General features: G+C 42.4%; 1 protein-coding gene across 1 annotated transcript; it reads right to left on the minus strand.

The window, feature by feature from the left end:
• Positions 1–1,013: 1,013 nt before the first annotated feature.
• On the minus strand, positions 1,014–15,007 carry GRXCR2 (glutaredoxin and cysteine rich domain containing 2). The gene is made up of 3 exons (XM_067730116.1): positions 14,656–15,007; positions 8,863–9,084; positions 1,014–2,426 (listed from the first exon to the last, which is right to left on the minus strand). The coding sequence occupies exons 1-3, from the start codon at positions 14,989–14,991 to the stop codon at positions 2,244–2,246; spliced, it is 741 nt and encodes a 246-aa protein (XP_067586217.1). The 5' UTR covers positions 14,992–15,007; the 3' UTR covers positions 1,014–2,243.
• Positions 15,008–15,497: the final 490 nt, after the last annotated feature.

Genomic DNA, 15,497 nt, shown 5'->3' on the forward strand with positions numbered 1-15,497 from the left:
CACCATGCTCTCCTTCCTGTGCTGTTTCCACAGGCTCCGGACGCGCAGGCTCAGCGGCCATGGCTCACGGGCCCAGCCGCTCCGTGGCATGTGGGATCTTCCTGGACCGGGGCACGAACCCGAGTCCCCTGCATCGGCAGGCAGACTCTCAACCACTGCACCACCAGGGAAGCCCCAATGTTTTATTTTTCATCAAACATTTATCCTTCTCTAACACACTATACATTATATACATACATATATAGTTTAATCAGATAAGTATCTTTTTATTCTGTATTACATATTTGTAGTTGTCTCTAAATACATATATTTTAGTTGTCAATATCACCCCACCAAAATGTAAGCTCCACAGGGACCAGGACTTTGTCCGTTTTGTCTAGTGATGCATCCCCAGTATTCAATAAATACTTAATTGAATAAATAAATGTAATCATTAGTAGATGTATTTATTATGAAATGAAAAGTATTAAATGATCTTAAGAGCTTGGGGTAAGGAAAAGAAACCAACAGAGTTCACACCTCTTCCTCTGGGAAGCCACTCTAACCCCACTCAGGCTATGTTAGGTGTCCCTTCTATGTGCTCCAAATGCTCCCTGGAATTCCCCTTTCCCAGAACTTGTCACACTATATTGTAATTATCTGTTTATATATCTGTCTCCTCCGCTGAAACTCTAAGTCCCATAAGATACCAAAGGGTGGTGCCCATCTGGGAAACACTGCACATCGAGCACATGGTAATACCATCCTGCATGTCCAACAAACAGTATCTGTGGTCGAATGTTCCTGTCAAAAAGCAGAAGAATACACTTAAAGGTCTTAGGATCTCTCGACATCATTCCTTCCTCTGATATTCTGGAAAGACAGAAGAGCCAAGAGCTGTAAGGAAACATAAACAGAGTCAGGAAATAGTTAAGTACAGAAGCAAAGAAAGTTGGTGAGCGATAGTGCCATTGTTTTGGCTGAAAGAGAACAGGCAAAATTATCTTGGTCTTGAAAAATAGTTTAATATTTTTATTAGAAGTATGTATATTGTCTGAAGATCACTCCACTGTTGAATTATATTAACAGCTGAATATTAGAGAATAACAAACAAATCTTGAAAAAATTAAGTTACGAAAATCAAAATAATTACCATAGAAAAGCAATGCGTATAAATAGATAACAGATTTTACAGTGTTATTCTCAAGGGGGAAGGGGAATGGCTGTTAGAGCTGCAAAAGTTCATTTAACAAACGTATTTTTCTAATTTTACAACCAACTTTAAGAGGAAAAATTATCCTTAGTATGCATATTCATAGACAGTAGAAACATAATTACTAAATATCAGCCTTGGTGAGTTTTTTTTTTTAGAAGTTTCCAATAGATACCTATAAAATACCCACAGTCTTTTATGAAGAGATCATGGCTATACCTTAGCCTTAAAATAAATGCATTCATTTGGTAATAATTTGGGGGCTGGAAGAAGTCGTTATCACACACACCCATATACTTAAGCACCAAATTTATCATAAATAGCTTTGACTTGGCTTATAACCTCAGTTGTGTAGAGGCACACAGAAATGTCTTATCTCATCTTGTCCTAAGAAGTAGCATTGCTCATTGCCTGCATGCATATTACCCAAGCACATCACACAGGAGAGACTCAGGACTTTGAAAAAAAGGGGCTCCTCAGCTCGCCTCTCTTCAGCAAGAAGCAAACACATCTTGTTTTGTTTTCAGCGGCCTGCTAGTGCATTCAACATCGGGCCTCCCTTTCCTCCTCTGCTTAATTAAAAATGCAATTTGACCAATAACTGTGTGAAATGCATTATAAGCAACAAGAAGGCAGTTCATCAGAAACCTGACTTTTTTTATTCCTTTCTCTCTGCATAATTTTTCAAATAACTCCCAACCGGGAAATGACTTCAGCCTGCTGCCTGAATTGTACATTTATTTGTTCACTTGTGCAAGGAGAAACCTGAGCTAAGTCAAGTGAGATACGTGCACACGGTCCTGGAAGGATCATTTGAGGACCAGTTTCAAAGCAGATTCTAATTCAAAAATGCCTCTGCCACTTAGACCCACATGGAGATGTTACCAGCCTCACGAAATATCATCGAGTAACTGAGTTGTGCCAGTGGTGGAAGTGATCGCGGCCACGGTGGCTTCCTTGCTGGGAGAGGGAGGAGAAGGTGGAGGAGGGGCAGTTGATTACAAATAGCTTTAGGGAGGATGCGATAAAAGCGGACATACAAAGCCACGGGCTATTGATTGCAAATCTGGCAAGGCTGCAGGCCATTCTCATTGCAGGCAGGGCACCGCAGGGCCCGATAGGACTCCTTAAATCTGTTGGCCAGCATCGAGAACTTGCTGCCGTGGCACAGAGAGCAGGTGGCACTGCCCGATCCTCGGCAGTGAAAACAGTTGTCCTCGGGAAGTTCCCCTTCCTGCAAGAGACAGGTCAGGGTTAAGTTACAGCAGCAGTTCAAATCCATTGTTCACACACAAGTCAAAATAGCACTGGGAGCCTGCAGAGGCCGGGGCAGAATTAGAGGAAAATGCGTCCCACACGTGCCAACGAGGGACCTGGCCAGAGGCACAGAATAAGCTCAGCACTTTATCGGAGATATCCCTGATGGACCTCTCTAAGACAGCAACTCCTGCTACCAGGCCGTGCACTCCACAACTTGACCTTTTTCATCTCTCTTGTCACCATCTGACACGTTATTTCTGTACCCATAAGGGCAGGACTTAATGTTCCTCATTGCCAAACTAATAGTGAACACTTGTGAAACACCTGGGAGGTGTCGGGCGCTGTACCCGAGCCCTCGGCAGTGAGAGTGCAGAGGCCTAACCACTGGACTGCCAGGGAATTCCCTGGGCACTGTTCTAAGAGCTCTCTCTGTGCCAGTGGTCACACAGCTTGAAGAGAAGGAGGCAGGTTTGGGTCCCAGGGGGTCGGGCGCCCGAGATCATGCTTGTACTGACTCCATATGCAGCCCTCATCAGAGTTACCCAGCAGTAGGTGCCCAGGATTGTTCTGTGTGACTGAGGAGACGGATGAATGGATGTTGCAATCCTTTGGAGCGTAGCTCTGAATTCCTGCAGAACTTTTATCTTTATGCTCTTGGAGAGCCATGAAAAGGCCCTATGATTAAGAGCTCAGCTCTGGAGTCAGCAGCCTGGAGCTGAGGCCTGCCTCTGACAACAACTGTGCACCTGGGACGGTTCCCTTAACCTCCCTAAATTTCAGTTTCTTTACCTGTGATCTGGGAGGGATATTGCTTACCTCTCTGAGTAGCTGGAATATTAAATGAGAGAGTATATGTAAATGCCCTAATATGTTATCTGGCATATTATAGGTTCTCCATTAAAGTTAGTTTACTTCTAAGCCTTGTCCCCTCCTGCCAGGGACACCAGACTATGCCCCTTGGCTATCGCTGTGCTCTTCCCCTAAGACATCTCAAGGAAACTGGCAATTTTGCGCTGCCATGCAATGACCGTGCACAGACCACGAACCTTCTGTGAAATAAGGGGTAATACCAGATCGATACCAGGTAGATTCAGCACCAATTCCTGTCCATTTCACCTTTTGAACATCTCTCGAATCTCTTCAGTTTCCCCTCCACAACCACAATCCCCATCCAGACACCTATCGATTCTGGCAGGAACTCAGCATAGTTCCTGCCTCCGGGCTTGTGGGATGTTCTCACCATGGATACCAATCTCATGAACCTACAGTTGTGATTGCCACATAGAAAGCACCCAAGAAACCTTGTAATGAACACCTGCCCACCAGATAAACTTCAGGTTAAAACCCAATCCCTGGGACTTCCCTGGTGGCTCAGTGGTTAAGAATCCGCCTGCCACTGCAGGGGACACGGGTTCGAGCCCTGGTCCGGGAAGATCCCACATGCCACAGAGCAACGAAGCCTGTGGGCCACAACTACTGAAGCCCGCGTGCCTAGGGCCCGTGCTCTGCAACAAGAGAAGCCACCACAATGAAAAGCCCACGCACCGCAACGATGAGTAGCCACTGCTCGCTGCAACTACAGAAAGCCCGCGTGCAGCAATGAAGACCCAACACAGCCAAAGATAGATAGATAAATAAATAAATTTATTGAAAAAAAAAAATCTCCTTAGCTGATGTACATTGTCAGTTACTTCTTACATCAGGCTCTCATCCTTAGGTCTCTCTCTAGCTGGTGTCGAGGAAACTTTCCCCACTCTCAACCCAACCAGCTCCTACCTGTTCTCAGATGTCAGCTTAGCAGCACTTCCTCCAGGAAGCCTTGCCCACTCGTACCTCTGGACCAGGAGTCCCACCCCACCTCTACTGCCCCTAGCCTGGCAGGTCTCACACTCCCCTGAAAGTTCCTGCTGACTAGACAGGAAGTGTTCTGGGCTCGTGCCTCTCTCCATCACTTCCTGACATCTAGTGTAGTACCTGGCACAATATTTGCTGTTCACATACTTGCTGAATGAATAAACAAACAAAACAATGATGTCTGGAGATCCCTTAGTGTTCTTAAATTCTAGGAACTAACAAGACAGCTGGAGTTCACTGGGTGCCTCAACCAGCTAACACAGCTTTCTTTTGTAACCTAAGAATACAAATCATCTCTGAAAAGGGAGGCCTATGTTCTAAAAATAGCCCCATCGCACTGCAAAGTACCTAAGTAGGTATTAAATTGTATTTATTCTAGATGTAGGGAATGGAGGTCATTTTCCAGCTGACAAAATCCCAGATGATGTCCATGTCCCCTTTTGTTAATATTTTACTGATTGTTGCCATATTCTGATATGGTAACAATGGGGAAATTGGTTTTCTTCCCTTAAAGTATGCAAAATAAATATATTTGCCAAAATATTCTTAAAGCAAATTGCCATGGTCCATTTTCCTGCCAAATCCATCATGTTTTTGTTTTGCACTTGATCCCACTGAGATTTTAATGATATAAGTCAATGTTGTCAAAGAAAATACAGTAAAATCCTACCATAATGCTATACATGTGATCCAAAAATTCATTTGCATAGAATGCCAGGCCAGATATTGAAAGATCAGTGAAATGACCTGGTGAGCCTGCCATAAAGAACAAGAACAAATCATCAATCAAATCTCATCTCATGTCACATGGTTATATGACACATTGTTAGAGGTTTCACTGGAGTTTCCATTCTTTTTTTTTTTTTTTGCGGTACGCGGGCCTCTCACTGTTGTGGCCTCTCCCGTTGCGGAGCACAGGCTCCGGACACGCAGGCTCAGCGGCCATGGCTCACGGGCCCAGCCGCTCCGTGGCATGTGGGATCTTCCCGGACCGGGGCACGAACCCGTGTCCCCTGCATCGGCAGGCGGACTCCCAACCACTGTGCCACCAGGGAAGGCCTGGAGTTTCCATTCTTATCCTAAGTTACCACCCTTCCTCCAACTGTTTGCTCTCATTATGCTCTTTTTAATTATTCAGTTAACTCAACAGGTATTTATTGAGCCTCTACTCTATATAAGGCATGCATGATATCAGCGTCTGCATACCAGTCTCAATATTTTTAAAAATTCTTCCCAGAAAACATTTAGTAAGAAGATATAGAACATCGCTGCACAGCATAACTTAGGTTCGAGAACCCAACAACCTACCCAAACCACCTCTCATTAGCTCCATGACCAAGAAAAGGGGTCTCAGCTTTCATCAGAGACTCAAAGGCTTACGTGGCCCTGAAGATGGTAACCAGCACCAATCTGGAGGCCGATCAGCAGAGTGATTAAGATCATGAGATTGGTAGTCAGATGGACCCGGGTTTGACTACTGACCCCGGTGACCTCTGGCGAGTTACTTAACTTCTCTGAGCCTTAGTTTCCCCAGCTGCAGAATGGGACTACAGATAATACCCACCTCACAGAGTCCTTGTGAGGATGAAATGGACTACTGCATGGAAAGCACTGGGCATGGGGCCTGGCTCACATGAACCCTCAAAAAATGGCAGTTATTATTATCATTATTCTGTTTCAAAGGTAAGATCACCTAAAGCATAAAGAAGCCCAGATGACTTATGGTCTCAAATCCACTGAATACAGGGTTAGATTTTTCCCCTTCTACTTTTCATTGTGGCTCAATTCAATTATTCCTCTCCTTTTCTTTTATAGTTAATACAGACGTTCAAGCATGGCCTGGCTTTTAGCCCTCCCTGCTCTTTCATCAAGGTCCTACTGTTTCCCTGTTCCATATAACACAACAAAGAGTCTCTTGGTCAGAATGGGCTCCTTGATGTTCTTTGACCCTCTGTTTTAGAATAAAAGTTGTCTGGGCATTTACTGCATGAGGGATGCGGCAAACAAATAGCAATTTCAAACAGAGCTTAGGGACTTCCCTGGTGGCGCAGTGGTTATGAATCCGCCTGCCGATGCAGGGGACATGGGTTCGAGCCCTGGTCTGGGAAGATCCCACATGCCGTGGAGCACCTAAGCCCATGCACCACAACTACTGAGGCTGTGCTCTAGAGGCTGCAAGCCACAGCTACTGAAGCCCGAGTGCTCAACTATTAAGGCCCACGTGCCTAGAGCCCGTGCTCCACAACAAGAGAAGCCACTGCAATGAGAAGCCCATGCACCGCAATGAAGAGTGGCCCCCGCTCGCCACAACTAAAAAAAGAAAGCCTGCGTGCAACAATGAAGACTCAATGCAGGCAAAAATCAATCAATTAATTAATTAATTATAAATAAATAAAATAGAGCTTAAAGGACAGGCAAGTGGAGTATAACCTTTCACAGCAACTTTCTGCTGCCCACCTCTGTGCCCACCTTGGTTTATGGCATTATAGCTAAAAAACACCATTCTCTCCAAATTGAATTGAAAGGTAATTGTCATAGCAGGCTTGTTGTTGCTTTTTCATTCAGGCCTGCAATGTGACCTGCATTTCTGGTCCTCTTCTGAAAATGCATGCTCCAAGTTACAATACGGTATGGAAAAGGATAGCATTAATGAATTTTAAAGTGGGACGGTAATGCTTTGGATCACAAAGTTTAGTTGTCTGACTGCTGCTATGCTAGGCTCTGAATAGTGCTTTGTAGAAAGCGAGAGAAGGCAGAGGCAGAATATTTCTTATCAGTTGGCATTTTCATTCCAAATTCCAGTATTCTTTCCACAAACATTTACCTAATATTTACTGAGCACCTATTAAATGTCAGGCTCTATTGTTTTTAGCATTGGAACTACTATGTTACACCCAACATAAACATGCCCCCTGACCTAATAGAGACCAAATCCTAGTGGGTAAGAGCAAACATTAACCAAAGAATCACACAAATAAATGTAAGATTACATGTGCAGGGGGAGGGGGAGGTGCCTTGAGGGGTCCATCCTTGTGGATTTTTATCCTCATGGGATTTTATCCTCATGGAAACCAGGGGAGGCCTCTCTGTAGAAGTGATGCCTCCACTGAGATCTGTGGGCAAGGAGGTAGGGAGTCTGGAGAATATTCTAGGCACAGGGATGTTGCCAGCAAAGAACATCTAAGGGGTAGCCAGATGGGCAGTGTGCATAGGGCAGAGAATTAGCAGATATGTGTAAGAGATGAGGCTGAAAAAGCCAGGCCACACAGTGCTTTCTAGAACAAGTGAGGAGTTTTGGTTTTATCCCAAGTGATAAGAGATAAGAGCCTACTGAAAGTTGTTTTCTTTTGGCAGCAGGGCGGGGCGGGGGGAGGGGTTGGGGGGTGGGGGGTGGGGGTGTGAGTAAGGGATGGCATGATCAGATTTGCATTTCAACTATATTTTATCAAGTGTGAGATCAGGTCGGAAAGAGACAGGAATGGTTCTGAGGAGAACTGGAGTCTGGTCATGGCTTTCTCATTCCCTTGACTCAAGTGCGAGGAAGCCCCTGGCCCATTTTGTCACGCTAACCCATGGGAGGTTCAGCTTCAAGTCCCAAGAGATGGAATCTAAAGAGAGAAAATTCATTTCTGCTGCTTTCCAAGCTTTTACTCTCTTAGCTTAAATTCACCAAAATTGCTTTTCTCACCCTCAACCCCATACTGTGAACTAACGAATGTCATCACCTTCCCGCTTGTCTGAGCATGTCTGAGCAAGGTGGGGTGTGCACACCTCTGAAACGTGTGGGGAGAAAAAAACATTCGTACTATCTATATTTATTTTTTATCTAGAGAAAACAAAACAAGAAATTAAGCTTTAATAATATCTTCATAAGAAAAGGTTATATTGATTTTTAATAAACAAGGTGACACCAGCACCCTCACTAAGTTGGGCAGTCACTTAACATAGGTGGTACCCAAGGGACCCTGTTGTATACATGATGTAAAGTGACCTCACTTTACATAAAGTGACAATGACGACCCTGCTCATTCGTTCACTTTCAGCATATTACAACATGTGGTTCACTAGTGTCTGGTCTAGTGGATTTACAGATGATATTGCTTAGTTTTAACTAAACTAATCTCCACAAACTCTAAAGACAAGTAGATTTATTAGATTTCTTCAAGGAAACTGTGGGCTGAGAATTACCAACAGTTAATAGGAGCAGAAGCAAACCCATAAGAAAAGGACAGAGCTGATTTTTTTCCATCTCTAGAACAAGCTGTTCTAAGCCTCAATGCAAAGTGAAAACAATAAGTTCCTAATCAGATCTTAAATCATTCAAAATAATTCAAATTATGAGTATTTGAAATATGGGCTTATAACTATTATTGCTAACAATAAAATGTGATAAACCACTAGAATATAATAAACTTAAAATTCCTCAACATCTTTAACATTTAGACATAAGTATTCACATTCAAAAGTTCTTACTTAAATAGTGCACAGTGAAAACAATTTGGAGACCACGGCTATAGGGCCAGCTCTGCGCAGGGCAGTGAACCGTTCTGACATACCTGTGGGTACTGGTTATGGGGGAAGGTGCCTCCCGTCTCTGCCAAAGGCCCATCGTTCTGGTCTCCATAGATTTCTCCTTTGCTCATCAGAGACTCTTCCTCAGCCTCCTCTTCCTTCTGGAGCATTTTCCTCATGAAATCTCTCTTGTCCATTGGAGTTCGAATGATTTTCAGGTTATTCGTGTAGATGATTATCTTTCCAAAATCTATAATAGGTGGGGACTAGAGAAATGAAGAATGAGCATGATCATTCACCAGGAGTCACCAAATACAGGGCTGCAGAACCTCTTCAACATCCCAGGAAAGAGAGATAGGGTCTGGCACTAGGGATCCCATCACAGCCCAAAGCTACAGTTCATTCTCTGGTTTCTTTGCTCGGTCTGAAAACCCTGAACAACAGCTTCTTTCTTCCTGTTGATGGTAACCAGCCAAAGCTGAATTAATCATGTAACTAGAATGTAGGACTCTGCAGGACAGGGTCTAGAGCTTCTATTCCTGCTACATACCATGGGATCTGGTGCAGGGCTGGGCACAGTGAGTGCTTAATGCATACAAAGGAAAGCTTTTAAAAAATAAATCTCTCAGCAACCAAATTACTAGTTATGCTTTTTTTAAAAAAATTACCAGTTTACATAATTAATCAGGGTGCCTTTTAAGTTCTAACTTTTTTTTGTTTATTGTATAATGTGCATCGTTTGAAAATACCAAGGAAATATCTTTTTGTTTTTAATGACGCATGAATGGAAGTAATGCTAGTTGGCAGTATTTGATTGTAAGAAATCAATAAAGTAACTGTATTTTTAAAAAAATAAATAAATCTCTCTCCAACATTTTTATGCATAAATAATAACAGTAGACACAATTTATTGAATTACTATTATTATTATTATAGTGGATAGCATTTGTTTTGGGTCAGGCTTCATACTAAGCATTTTACAAACATTACCTCACTTCCCTCCCAAACATCCCTATGAGGTAGATGCTATGATTTCTACATTTTACAGAGAAGGAGACTGAGGTTCAGTGTGGTTAAGAGTCTTCAACATTTACAGAGTTACTCAGCATTTGTGGCCAGGATTCAAACCCAGGTCTGTCTCACCCTAAGGACCATATTCTTAACACCTATACTGTAGTACTCATAAACATTCCCCACAACCACCAGATAAGATATATGTGTGTGTGTGTGTGTGTGTGTGTGTGTGTGTGTTCATTATTCATATAATATGAAAATTTTTTATGTCAATAAGTGTACTTCTATAGCATCATTATTAATAGCCTATGTTCCCTTGTATGGATTTATCATGTGTTACTTCATCATTTGCTGAGAAACAACTTGGGCAATACTACAATGCAGTAGAGAAGCCTGGGGAGGAAATGTTTCACAGAGCTAGGATAGCTTGGGGGGAAACAACACTAGATCCCAGTTCCATTGTCCACCAGTTGTGAGATGGGGAGAGCCATTTGGCCTCTCAGAACCTGTTTGCTCACGCAGATGGGTTGACATCCAACTAATGGGCACCACCAGAGACAAATTACTTATTAAAATATATGAATATTTCCATACTGGCTGGTAATCAGGTGCTGTCCTGATACTCCTGAGAGCCTTCCTGTTTCCCCAGCCTCTCTCCTCAGGGAGCCTCTCACATCCCCAAACGCAGCAATGTAGACATTAATGCTTAAGACCCCAGTCTCAGGACCCTGCCCCAGCACTCTGCTGGCTTCTGTGCTGACTGAGCAGTGTTCCTGTGCTTAAATATTTTGACTCTCGTCCCTGAGGCTAATTATATCAACGTCTAGGGGCGAGGGTGCAAAGAAGAATATGTAAGAGTTTGCAAAAGCTGAAGATACTATGCAAGTGATGGGCATTGTTACTGCCACTAGTATTAGAAACTTCCTTAGTAGTGCACGTACAATCATGCTACACAACTACATTCCCCAGCATGAAATATCTGGCCCTGCTTTTACAGAACTGTATAAACCAAATTTATTTGGATGCCACAGTTAAGCAGTCTCCTATTTAAAGCCATCAGGCATTCAGTCACAACCTGGCTTGAGCAGGACTTCAATCTTCAGGTCCCCTTCCTTGAAACACCCATGGAGTTTTCAATAATTATTTACGGAGCCACAAGCTTCCTGCCTGGCCCTGCATTCTCTCCCTCTCTTCAGGGGATCATGTAGCAGCTTCCATTTCCTACTGTTTGATGCATGCTGGGTTCCTGTTTCACACTCTGGACTATCAGTTTCTGAGCATCAGAAGATAAAGATGGTGGCACTTTTGGAAGGTTCCATATCTCTTTCCAGTAATAGCCAAAGAGGTTCAGTTACTAGGAAGCTTTTTTCACACATAGGGCTGGTTTTTTCAAGGCAAAATTCTCAATATACAAAAAAAAAAAAAAAAATTGCAGTCATCTGGTCCAACCTCCTGCCTCTAAGCTGGTCAGCATCTGAGACACTCAGGATAGTAAATTTATTTTTAAGATACTCCAAAGATGGAGGGTCCCAAATCACCTTTAAGGTGTGTTTAAGTTTCAGTCACCCTGACAGCCAAGTTCTTCCTTGTGTCTAAGGAAACTCTCTGGGTGTAACTAAAGTTCACATTATCCAGTTACACCCAATTGCCTGTGAGGAATACCCACTCTTACATTATAGAGGACCAGGATGGAGCCAGGAATTTTTTGTGTCCTTCCAATGCTCGGAATGGCAACTTATGTGATTAAACATTCATAAATACTCTGATGTCAAAAGCAACAGGACTAGGAATTGCCATTCAGGGACCACGAAACCTTTCCACTGCTCTGTGTTTAAATGCAGACATGCCTAGTGGGTACCAGAAACTCAATGGCCTTTGGAGGTAGGCAGACCTGAGTTCAAATTTTAAATCTCTCAAACTGTGTGAGATTTGCAAGTTTTTTAAAGCCCTATAAACTTGTTTTTCCAATTTGTAAAACTCTCACAGAGTTACTGTGAAGAAAAATTTGCATAATTTCCACAAAGTACCTGTTCAATAAATGTTACTTTCCTTCTTCCTTTCCCTTTCATTTTTTTAAATGAACCTTATATTTTAGTCAGTTTCAATTCCTTAAAATATTGTTTATTGTTTATAACCACTTTCTCTATCCATCACATAAAATTTTAAAAGACTCCATATTTCCTAGATAAGAACCTGGTCATTATCACAATGGTAGGTAACATATACTGAGCATATACAATGTGCCAGGCACAATGCTAAGTACTTTTAATGTCATATATTTTTAATCACCGTGATAATCTTTGAAAGTAGGTACTTTTATTATCACAAGGTTAAGTGGCTTGCTCAAGCTCACAGAGTAAGTGGGTAGAACGGACATCAAGTCCAGGTTTAATTGACACCAGAGCCTTGCTTTTTATGATTATTATTTTATTGTGGTAAAATATACATAACATAAAATTTACCACTTTAACCTTCTTAAGGTTCAGTTCGGGGACATCAGTACATTCACATTATTGTGCAACCACGTGTCTCCAGAATGTTTTCTTATTCCCACACTGAAACTCTTCAGTTAAACTCCACCTTCTCCTCTCCCCAACCCCTGGCAAACACCACTCTGCTTTCTGTCTCCGTAAATTAGACTATGCTAGTACCTCATGAAAGTGGAATCATACAACTATCTTTTTGTGACCGGCTCATTGCACTTAGCTCAAGGTCTTCAAGGTTCAGGCATGTTATAATGTGTATCAGAATTTCCTTCCTTTTAAGGCTGAATAATATTCTACTGTATGTATATACCACGTTTTGTTTGTTCAGTCACCTATTGATGAATATTTGGGCACCTATGGGCAATTATGCTGCTATGAACACTGGTGAACAATTATCTGTTCAAGTTCAGAGCCCTTGCTTTTAATTATTGTGTTTCACTGCTACCCAGTGTTGCTGCAAAGCCGATATTTACTAAGGGTTATTTTACAGTTGGATTCACTATTGAAAAATCATGACTTCCCAGCTCTCATTTCCTTATTTTTCCTAAGTACCGCACTGACAACCTGTTTCAGTGGGTGGAGCTGCACGAATCCATCCTGATCACTCTCACACCAGAGGCGGCCTAGAAGTGGGATGTGGCATTTGTCCAGGCAACAAAGAAAACAAGGATAACCGGATGAAGCAGAAATCAAACCCTGAACCTTGTCTCTAGAGTACTATGTTTAAAACCACTGTGCCGTGCTGCGAGGAAGACTCCGGTAGCTGGTTTTATCAAGTCCATGCCTAATCATACTTTTACATAAATGCCAAGTATGACACATGACTGATGAAGGTCAAGAAGTCCAACATTATAAACCATGGCCTTGTACAAGGTTCGTATAAACTATGACTTTATAAATTCTAAAGCTACAAATGAGATTTAGTTAAAAAGAAATCCTGTAAGTACAGGATATAACAAAGTACCTAGGACGTAATAAGCACTTGATAAATGGTAACTATTATTATCATCATCATCACTATTATTAATGCCCTTATTCTCTTAAAAGGAACATTCCATAGGGCCAAGGGCATGAGGAATCAGAAGACCTGGGTTCTTATTCTGACTCTACACCTAATGACCCTATAATATTGGGTGGGTCCCTTACAACTTGGAACTCAATTTTCCTCACTTGCAAAATGGAAAATACCATACTTTGCCTTTCTCCTTAAGGTTGTGAAGAAGACTCAATGAGATAGAATGTGATAGTGCTTTGTAATGCGTAAGTCACTCCACTAACGTGAGGGATTGTTCATTCCAGCCCCCTTTAATATCAAAAAGAAACCTGGTATTATCTTTGATAAATGTGGACATGCCCATAATTACACTTTTACCAATGCCAGCAAGGCCAATACATTTGTCTGCTATAGATGTATAATCTGTTCCCTTAGGAAACGAACAATAAAAATGATTAGAGAGTAATTATCTGAATTTCACACTTTAAAGATGAAAACATATCCTGGTGTGCTATTCATTAATAACCTGGTACATTATATCATTGTATTCACTCTTTTTTTTTTTTTTTAAGGCATTCATGGCCCTACTGGCAGAGAGCATATACACATCTCTGTTTTTGGAAATCAGCAAATATTTTCCAGGTTCTTCTAGCTTCAAAGAAGATCATGTATGGGCTTTTGATTATCCATGGTACTGGAGAAGATAACTGAAATTCACAGATAAAATACATGTTTCAAGTGAAATATTAGCTCAAATGTCTTCCCACGTAACATTTCCTCTGGCTGATTTGCTTTTCACCATTTCTTCCCAGGACTCCAACTACCCAGCATTCATGTTAACAAGCAATGGAAAGGCAAAATAAATAAATAAACAAACAAAAAAGCAGGCAGCAGGAGGGAGATAAGAAATAAAAGAAGACATGGATAAACCACAAGCTGAATAATTGGCTGGAATAAAGTAAGCACCTTCAAGCACTTAGCTCTTTCAGGAAAAATAACAACTCGTTGCTGCATAATTTTCTAAAACGGCAGACCGGCAACCTGAAAACCGCTGCATCTCTATTTCATTTACTTACCAAGATTGCCCAGCCAAAGACCCAATTACAGTTTGCTACCCTGGATGGAATTTGAATACTAGCTATGCGTATTGCACTTTCCAATAGGTAGTCAACAAGAATGTTATTTTCATCCCAGAAATATTATTCTGAGAGCGGCTTCACCTTTGGTGCACCTATAGCTCTGGTCAGTACCAGAGGAGGAGCGAGATACAAATCTGAACAATTCAGGTGTTTCTCTAACCACATTTTAGTCCTTAAAGCTTATACACCATGGGCAATACCAACCTTACGGTCATTCGCCTTGTAATCATTGAAGAAGGGCTGGCTGCTCGCCAAGGTGTAGGCACTACCCTCTCGAAACACGCTGATCCTCTGAGCAGTCAGCTTAGGGGAGTACGACCGGGGTTTGGGGGCTTCCCCAGACCCATAAACACCATCCATTGGTTCAAGGGACTCTTGGAGGAAACTGTGAGGGTACTCCTCCTTTGGCGACTCTAATTCCTGCCCATCCTCAAAGACCTGCTTCAACACCCGGCCACTGTAGGAGGAAGAGATTTTAAATCGTACTTTCCGGGGTTTGCCGTCACTCTTCTGGTTCAGCTTCTTCGCAGGGTCCTCCATCAGCAGAAGGTTCACCTTGTGGTTCCCAGGCTTTGGTGTAGCCAGTGAAACTTGGGGCTCTGAGAAAAAGGCATTTTATTTTCTCTCCTGCATATGATTAATTCAAGCTGGTGCTGGGGTATGCTCGGTTTACAGCAACTGACACCTGCACGTTAAATATTGATAGGCCTTCATGCCGAGGCAGGCTGCTGCGGGTCTATGGAGTGGACGGAGCATGAGACAAGACCGGGTCCTCTCGGAATCCCAAACTCGCCCGTGCCTTCACCCCAACCCCGGCATTTCTTAATAGGAGCATGAGTAGATTTATTTAGACTGAACAAGTAATCAGTTCAGCAGGGATCAGTTAGCAAGGGTCTTGTTATTCTTACCCACAACTATGACCTAGTGAGCATTTAATAGGTGCCAGAGATTTTTACAAGCATTATCTTACTTTGTCCTCACAATAAACCTACAATGAAACTATTATTATCTGTGCTTTACAGAGGGGAAAGTGAGGGCCCCAGCAG

The sequence above is a fragment of the Pseudorca crassidens genome, chromosome 3, assembly GCF_039906515.1.
Source record: "Pseudorca crassidens isolate mPseCra1 chromosome 3, mPseCra1.hap1, whole genome shotgun sequence".
NCBI classification, from domain to species: Eukaryota; Metazoa; Chordata; class Mammalia; order Artiodactyla; family Delphinidae; genus Pseudorca; species Pseudorca crassidens.